Source organism: Montipora capricornis, chromosome 10 (assembly GCF_036669925.1).
Source record: "Montipora capricornis isolate CH-2021 chromosome 10, ASM3666992v2, whole genome shotgun sequence".
NCBI classification, from domain to species: domain Eukaryota; kingdom Metazoa; phylum Cnidaria; class Anthozoa; order Scleractinia; family Acroporidae; genus Montipora; species Montipora capricornis.
Window position 1 is genome coordinate 48075222 of NC_090892.1, and position 9412 is coordinate 48084633.

The 9412-nt window shown below is 40.2% G+C and overlaps 1 protein-coding gene across 1 annotated transcript in view; it reads right to left on the reverse strand.

Annotated features, from left to right (window-relative positions):
- LOC138020950 (uncharacterized) overlaps window positions 1-8038 on the reverse strand; it is a 33425-nt gene extending 25387 nt beyond the window's left edge. The window contains exons 1-7 of the mRNA XM_068867838.1: window positions 7578-8038; window positions 7399-7452; window positions 6818-6956; window positions 4815-4886; window positions 3173-3244; window positions 2622-2696; window positions 561-632 (exon numbers count right to left, since the gene is read on the reverse strand). Coding sequence (XP_068723939.1) covers window positions 561-632; window positions 2622-2696; window positions 3173-3244; window positions 4815-4886; window positions 6818-6956; window positions 7399-7452; window positions 7578-8037 — 944 coding nt within the window. The 5' untranslated portion in view covers window position 8038. The remainder of the gene's footprint in view (window positions 1-560; window positions 633-2621; window positions 2697-3172; window positions 3245-4814; window positions 4887-6817; window positions 6957-7398; window positions 7453-7577) is intronic.
- Window positions 8039-9412: the final 1374 nt, after the last annotated feature.

Consider the following 9412-nt stretch of genomic DNA (forward strand, 5'->3'; position numbering starts at 1 on the left):
ACTAGTCAAAGTGAAGCGGAAGGTTCAACTGCCACAAAGAATGCCGTGCCAAAATCCCAAAAACTAAATTTTCTTGGCTGTTAAGTTTAAAATAGTTGCTTGCAAGATTCAAACAGTTTTTAGTACAAGTTCATGCAACAGAAATGACATGAAAAACTCGCTGGATGATGTTTTGTCGAAATTTTAAATTTAGCGGGCTGTATAGCGGGCCGTACTGTAGAATACGGCCCGCTAATTTAGCCAATTACAGCGCGCGTACTATCTGAGAGATATAATAAGAAACAGATATACATGACGTAATGTGAAGCCAAGGTGAGGGCACATTGCAAGTTCGTGCAAGCCTCAGTCGTATGCCGAAATAACCAATGTAAGGAAGTCTCGGAGAGCGCGATCCGCCGTATGTGCAAGAAGGGAATTTGTTTCCTCAGGGAAATAATGCCCATTTTAATATGCTTATAGACTTCGGAGACTCCAGGCAAGGGCACAATCTTTTATTGTAATTAGGGCAGACAAACTTTAATAAAATACTCGGCTTACTGATGTGTTGCTTACAAACTCACAGGTATATTAATAAAAAGAGGAACTTGAAAGAGTTTTCATCCAGCTTTTGAAGTTCGTTCTCGCCTAAATTTCTGCGAAAAATCATAATAACTATTAATGTCATTGTGATCGTGTGAGGTTTTTATCTTGTGTCAAAAAAAGACCAAATGGTTAGGTCAAAGATGAGCGATAAGGTCATTTGAAGATGGAGGAACAGGCCACTTAACTTCTGAGAACCATAGATTGGAGATGACCCAGGGAACAATCTAAGCCAGTTGCCGGGAAGAACGGATACTTCGCAGGGGAAATGTTGTAATTAAGTTGGGCAAGTAGTCGCACAGGAGCCTCTTGGGCTCACACGACCGAAGATTACGCCGGTTTACAAAGCAGGAAGAAACTGAGGCCATTGCTTGCTACCCTTCTATTCCTGGACGGAATGCTAGTCCATCGCAGGACCAAACAGGAGTTGGGACGGCTAACCATTACACTATCGTGCCTCCCTTGAAAAGGTTAAAATTGCATGAGGACTGCAAGTCGTAGTTTTGTCTTACACCCTTGTTTATAAACTGTGTGGGACGTGTAACGAACCCACGTACTGTTTTCAGAGAGTTCGTAGGACTTGGAATTCCCGGTGGTTTTATTGTTATGCAGGTATCCGTGGGTACTTTGTAAATGGAACATCGACTTGTTGTGCAAACCCCATTACCTTGGTGAAATTTAAATAATTTAAATTAGCAAAAGAGTGAGTGAGCGAGCGAGCGAACGAACGAACGAAAATAAAAACAATAATTTTTTATAAAATAATTAAAATAGTACGCGCACTCTCATTGGTCAATAGCTGTGTTTAGATGAGGGTATGGAGATACGGCTGTGACATCACACGAATTTTGATTGGTTATGTAGTCAGACGCGAGTTTTGAATGGCTAGTAGGAAATATGCATGAGCGCGTATCAAGAAAATCTGTTTCAATCTAGGAGCATAGTTAATCTAGGGACTGGTTATGAAACCCTGGGAATTTCAAAAGCAGGAACAATACAGTCGCAATTAGATGTTGAACCGACCGTGCCCTGCACAATCTTTTGTTTTTGGTTCGCAAGTTAATTTCGACTAAATTAGTCGAAGCTTTTGATTGGTTATCCTGCCGAAAAAGCGTGTTTTTGTCGGGTTTTGTGCAGGGTCATGGCCAAAAAAGCGAACAAAAACATGAAACAAAGAAACTTGTCGAGTTTCATAACCAGCCTACATCTATTAACTATGCTAGGAGTAAAACAACTAGCATTTTCCTTTATTTGTCAAATTATCTTTCAGAGACATTTTATAGAAGCAACAGAGGACTTTTTTCCGTGTTTACATAGCCTCATCTAAACACACGGGGGAGTTTGGAGAATTCTCGACAGTTATGCAAAGCCTCGACTGCGTCTCGGGTTTGCACAACTAGGGACTTCGGTAACGTCGGACGGGACGGGACGGGACGGGACGGGATCGGCGACGTCGACGAAACGTCACCTTAAAATATAACTTTGCACATCTCGTTCGTGTCGTACAATGTGGGCGAAGTGTCCTAAAAATAAATCGGTACGAGCGGTTTCCAAGTAAAAAATTTGTACCCTGGCGTTGTCGTCAAAACCTTAAATCTCACGTAGTTGTTATGCAGAGTAATACAAGAATATTTGCTAAAATACCTGCGCACGTGCACAGCACGATTACTTTTCCTCTTTTAACCAACGATATTTTTCTTTCGTGGAGTTCTCATTTACGACCGCGTCGTAGATCGTAAAGTCCCTACTGTCTCGAATTCTCCCAACTCCCTCTCGTTTTTAGATGAGGCTATGGAAACACGGAAAAGGTCCTCTATTGTTAAGATTTCATGCATTGGCGTCAATGAAGACTAGTCGTAAGATTGCCCTGGAAACGGCCAGTTACAAAGCACAGCCGTGAGATTCTAGGGGTATGAATTCTTATATTCCCTGTTATCTTTATTCGGTGACAGAGTCTATTGTGAGTGTAATGTGATAATTACGATAGGCTACCGAGTGTTGGCATGATATTTATTTTAAAAGGCAATGCAAAATATACTTACAAGCTCATTAAACTTAAGTGTAGCCCGACAAACATTTTCCAGTGAACACGTTGCAAACGATTCTTAGACAAATCTCTACGAATAAGACAAAAGGTAATGAGCGAAATTAATAGTTATCCTGCCGTCAAAAATTATGCTTTCATTAATAAATACCACTGTATCGTGCCCCATTTCCATCAGATAGGGACATGGGAAAAGCAGTATCCGCAAATCATACATACATGATTAATTGACCACTCCCCATAAGGCTTTTAAGGGCCAATGAAAGGGAATCAACCAAACGACAACTTTTTAAGAACCGAAACAGTTTCTATTTGCAAGTGCAGCCGAGAGGTTGGACCTGGAACTATCAGGGTGACATTACACGACCTTACACGAGTCATCAGAACGGGTCTTAGGCTCCTGATCTCAAAGCAAGCGCCATGACCACTGGACCGCACTGGTTTGGGCTGGGAGGGTAGCACGTATGATAACAAAAATAGCATATCAAGATGAACTACAGAACTGTTGACTCTTGTGGCAACCTTATTTAGGTGCCAATGCAAACTTACAGGTCTGTCAGTGTTGTTAAACTCTGGAAGCTTCCGTTTGCCAGACTATCAATCCAGTTATTCGCGAGATTTCTGTTGAAAAAGAGTAACATCAACTTTATACTGATTGTAGCGGTCGTTGGTTATGACCCTGTAAACGTAACCACATCTCCCAGTTGTGGGGATAAGATTTGAGCTTAAAACAGTTATAGCAAATATATAATAATAACATAGTGCTCTACTCCCTCTGTTCAAGCGGATAATGAGATTATAACTGAAGTTTACCAGTGAATTGCTCATCGTGTAGCACTGAGTGAAAAGTGACCTGGTTTATTTCTGCGGAACCGCACGCCCAAGTGTGCGATCATCGGTCCTAACCCGTGACTGCAGCCGCGATTCGTACCGCACCAGCATCCCCGGCTGGCTTCGACGTGAGAATGAGCTTTAAGGGAAAGTTTGTGGGCGACATTTGAGACCGACATAAGCGTCATAGGGAGAGAGAAGTATTTTTCAGAAGTATTCGTGGTCATCGTTGTCGTTCTTTCATAGCCTGACTTGCAATGACACATACCCCACGCCTCACTCTCGGAATCGAACATGAAATTTTGTCTTCATTACTTGCCAAGTGATTTGCCAATGAACCGGTCGACATCCATCCACCGCCTTTGTGAAATGAATTTATTAAAGGAGAACTGAAGGCCAAAATCAGCAATTTTTTCAACATTGTTTTTGGAACACTTAACATAAGTAAAGTTAAGTTTGTGGGGTTATTTCTTCTCGCTTTCTGTTTTTTGAGAGAAAATTACGTTTCGAAGTTGGGTTTTTCCCGCTTTTTCCGTCTGTGACGTATGATATGGGGAACAGAGATTTTGTAATCAAGAGAAACAAGTGCTGCTATGTTTATTTTCGTCGTTGTTTTGCTGTTTCTTCGCGGACTCAATATTCACGACAAGCATGAGTCAAAACACTGCTTCTTTATGGGGCGCTCTCGCATGTCTTCCCCATATCATACGTCATAAGTTGCAAAAATGACCGCTGACTTCTCTATTCTGAGCCGCTATGCTGATGGTCCTAAATCGGAATACAAACAATTTTTTAGGTGGAAAAATGACGGATAGGCCAGAAAAAAATTGAAAACATTATTGTGCATGGTCTAAAGTGTAAATAAAAAATGCTTATCTTTGCCTTCAGTTCCCCTTTAACAACATTGCAATGATCTAGACCATAATTAATAGAGGGGAATGGTTATGAAACCCGACAAATTTCTTTGTTGTAGGTTTTTGTTCTCTTTTTTGGCCTTGACCGTGCACAAAACACAATAGTTGTTTACTCCGTACTGAGGAACTAACCAATAGAAACGTGTTGGTTACGTAATTCATGCATATATGGTGTATGAGCCCAAAACAAAAGATTGTGCACGGTCGTGGACTTTCCAACCTAAATCTTGGCATCTTTGTCTGCTCCTTTGATGTTTGCGAGCTTCCAAACCATTCCTCTCTATTAACTATGTCAAGACGTACTAGTTTCAGGGAAACTGAAAAATGAGTATCATATGAAATAACTGGAAGAGAGAGATGAGAGAGTTACTCTGTCCTTTGAGTGGGAAGACGGTCGTAATGGCTTGATCATGGAAACATATCTTAGTTATCTTCATCCAACTTACAAAACTGAAAGACGCTGAAGACCAGTAAAATTTGCACCCTCAATATTCTGTAACTTATTTCTGGTCAGGTCACTGCAAAAAGAAACCATCATTAAGTGAGGCATTCACCGAAGGCTGGGAAAGACGTCGTCCTATCTGAATCTCGAAAGACTTTAAGCGAAGCTATGCCGCTGGGTGCATTTGCGCATGCCATTATATTCCAATAGATTCTTGCGCAACATAAACAGTAAGGTCATTATGTGTATAGCGAGATTATTGGCAGACTACAGATTGAAGTCTGCCAAAGCTCAGTGAAAACTTAAAACTTCATAAGCAATGAAAGTAACCAAGGCACATGTAGCAGTTGGGAATCGAATTCCAACAGCAAATCTTAGTTTCTTTTTCCACAGAACTTTATCCTCGTCTCTGTAAATGGGCTTTACGTTTTTTTTTATTACTTAGACGGAAAAAACCTAAACAACAACAACACACTTGAAAACCGTGCGAAAACCCTGTTACCCCGGTTGAGTATCAAATGACCATTTTGAACAATGTCATTATTTTACGTGACTATAAAAATAATACAAACCTTGCTACAAACGTAATGGGTTCAGGATTCTTAAAGCCCCTAGAAACTCGGTGGTTCCTGAAGTAGTTGAAACGCTTTTGTAGTGTACAGCAACATGGGACATGCATGCGCAATCCCTTTATGCTCAAATATGTTTTAACAATCAAGGAAATAACAAAAGACAAATATTCTTGTTCACTAAGGCAATTCTTAAAAGAAATCCAAAGTTTTCGAAATCAATCTGCATTCCTTCTTCAGTGAATTTTGTTGGTGAAATAGAGTATTCCTCTTCATAGTATATCCCAACAGATGAATATACACTTAGTGTATGGTCCCGAGGAAAACAATCACTTTTGTTTCCCGGAGAGTCCTTTGTCTCGGGAAACATCAGGGGCCCGTTTCTCGAAAGTCCCGAAACTTTACGGGCCATTTTCGGGTGTCACAATTTCCTTTGTATCTCAAGAACGGAAATGATTTAAGTCGTCAAACTACACAGTTCTTTTTCTTTTTGTTACCTTTAAAACATGTTAAAAGATCGGTTTTCCAAAACAAGCGGTTGGCAGTTTCACAAATGGCTCTCCGGGCCCGAAAAGTTTTCGGGACTTTCGAGAAACGGGCCACAGGCCCGGGTTGCTCGAAGCATGGTTAGCGTTAAATACCATGGAAAACTCTAGGTACTGATACCTCTTAACCAACAGTTTGCGCTAACCAGACTTCCAGCAACCGGCCCCAGGACTCCAGGGAAAACAAAACTAACTAGTTTCCGGAGGGACCAGACATTAAGTGCTTTGTTATATATTTAGACTTTCCCTTCAACAATCGCAGCAAAACAAACAAAAGCGGGCAACAACTGCGGAATTGTATCCCGGTCGGGATACATTTGAATTTCGTCAGGGGCACGTGACCAAGAATCAACCAATCACAGTGCCCGTTTTCTTGAGTGACACAGTCTGGGTATATAACAATCATTATTGTTATATAGCTGAATTTTTCCCCCAACAGCGCACGCTTTGGTTACTTCGAGGTCACATGGCATCTAACAATAAAACTGTTTCCCGCCAAAAGTCTTTGAGCGGGTAACAGTGCAAAATCTATGACGTCAGAGGGTAACTGTGCACTGTTACCCGGGTAACAGTGCAATGTTACCCGGGAATGTTGACCGACGACCGCCGTTGTCGTTGCCATTGCAGGTTTTTCTTTTTGTGCTATATAACAAATCACTTAATGATTGGTTCCTCGGGAAACAGGACTGATGTTTCCCGAGACGAAGGACTCTCCGGAAAACAAAACTAACTGTTCCCCTCGGGACCAGTCATAAAGTGTTTATTGTCTCGGGGAAATAACAGTTTTGCTCATCCATGAGTGTGCTTTGGAACACTATGAGCACTTCTTGTAAATTTGAAGCAACACGTGGATGGATCATTATATCATATTTGAAGCAATTGAATCTACTCACAGGACTTTTGCGATAATAGGGAAGTCACCAGTGGGAATGAGAGGAAAATTTAAGCTGGAGCAATTGATCCTGAGGTACAACATGCCATTACTTTCATCTCTTTCGCATCTGCATTCCTTGACTCGTCCCTTTATTCCTGCTGAAGAGTATAGTAACTGATAAAAATTATGTTTAATTAAAGAATTTGTCGAAAAAAAGGCAAGTTTCACTCCGTAATGTGGCCAAATTAATAACGCAAACCGACTATGCATGACAATATTTTACGATATCAAAATCAAAACTTCTGTCTGGTAAAAAGCTAGACCATAAATATTGGATTCAAGCATTGTGATTGGCTAACCACAGCAAGACCATCATATCATGGCACTGTTGTGACCCAATATAAGGTTAATACGTGTCTGTGACCATATAAGGTCAACGCACGTGTGCTTCAATTTTTTATGCAAAAGAGACACAGCTGAAAAATGGTGGCTTTGAGGTGCTACTAATGTAGGAACGCCGTTGTAATTGTAAATGCTACCCCAGTGCAACGAAAAGCATTACCTGGCAAGATAATTGTTAACTTTATTATTCCGTCTTACCCGAACAGTTACTCTTTTTCCGCTGTACTTCTTCTATAGAGCTGTGGGTTAATACTAGAGGAAGCAAAAATGTCTGTGTTATGGTCAGTAACAGTATAAATTAACAAAACCTCTTATCATTCCTAGAACTATTCCTATAGTAGAGCTTTTCTCACTACGGATTGACTTAGCTAACTTACCAACGGCTTCGTAAAAAGCTTTAAACCCTTTGTCAGAATCAGTGGCATCAGTCTCAAAGTATATCTGTAAATGACGGCCTGTGGAGAACACAGTCTTGCCAGGTGGCTGGTGGCCACACAAACGTACGATGAGGTCGCTGGTCGAATGGATGCCATCTTGAATCTTCACAAAGTCTTTGTCGCATATATTTGAAGGACTAAGATGGAAAAAAGTGAAATTGAGTTTGATTTGTCTTCCAGCTGGAACTTTTATGTTCCACAGCGTGATGGTGTAGTTCGGATAGGACTTCGGAAAGTTCGGACTAGTTACGATTCCATTCTCGCCGAAGATTTGGTAAGGGACTGGGATAATGCGAGCTCCTGTTGAAAGACAAAGAAAACAAGAAGCTAATTCACAAAGAGAACGTGTGTCGCTCAATTTGGTGATTACTCTATGGATAGGATAAAAGGAGAAAGCCATATCCCTGCTATTTGTCGTAAATCTCCCTCTTTCATTGTGACAATGATTATAAAATGCGTTTTACTTTCAACTACAGCTGCACAGCATTTTAATGATTTTGCATATGTATTTCAAGAATAGATGTACCGAGCAAATTGATAGCAATAAGTCACTATTTTTATTGAAGAGAATTTCCATTTACACTCATTTATTCAGCAATAAATGCATGCGCAGGTTGTTTAAATTACTAATTGGCACGGAAAGGGATAACTTTAAGTTTTATCAACTTTTTTCTCTTCAGGCTAGCCGAAACACATTTAGCTTGACAACTTCCTAAGTATTGTTAACCTAAATACTTTGCATTTGAGTTTTTATCTTTAGAGGTGTTTTTTGTCCTGGCGTTTAGGTAATATTTTTTCGTTTCGAAAATGCTTAGAATTTAAATTTTAAAATCTTTTTTTGATCAGCCCTTTACCCGAGAGTTAAAACAGCTCACCTCCAAGTAGAAATAGATACGTTTCCTTTCTGAAGAAAAGAAACTTATGACAAGGATTGCTCTGGTCAAGATGTGGAGAAACAAACATCCCAAAGTCCGCTCATGGACCGTATTCTTTCGTTTCAGAACATCATTTTTAAGTCATTATATTCAGTTTGCATTATTCTTTTCTTTAAAGGTACAATATTGCTGCCTTGGCCCGCTGGCATGGATAAAACCGTGAACTTTAGAGGAAATATCGGCTAAACAGAATTCGGACAAGGTGAACGCTGCCTGTAGATTCTTGTTTGAAATGAAATAGCATTTTTTTGTCAGTCTCTGGAATTGCCTCAGGGGCGAAAAAGGAAGGAACACAATTCATCACCTTTCCCTTCTGTTATGGAAAGGCTCGATAAGTATAGATAAGCTTACATAGCATGATCGGCCATTAACCAAAACGAGGAAGAAATTTCAATACTTGTTCATTTCCGCTATACCTTTACATTCCCTTATCTACTGCATGTGCTAACCGTTCTAATTTTGGCACTTAGATGACTGGTGACTAGTTTTATCGAATTTTATCGAACAAAAAGAGATAAAAATCAACTGCTTCATGTTGTTATATAAACTAAACTTACGCAAGCAGTCAAACATCCAATTTATTTTTCAATTCCCCCGGCCACTTTTAATTGTGTTCGTCTCTTTATCTTTACGATACTTCATGTTCAAGTTCAAGGCTGTTTTACATCGCGAACGTGCTTAGATTTTCAGTCACAATTACTACCACTCAAGCTCTCTGAGTAAATAGTTCACTCTGAAGTCAAAATAGTTGACTTTTATTTTTGCGCACTACGCGATTTTGAATGCCCCGCCGGAGCGAAATCAGTTTTCCTTCTTGATCTAGCTGCCCTAGGAATGACG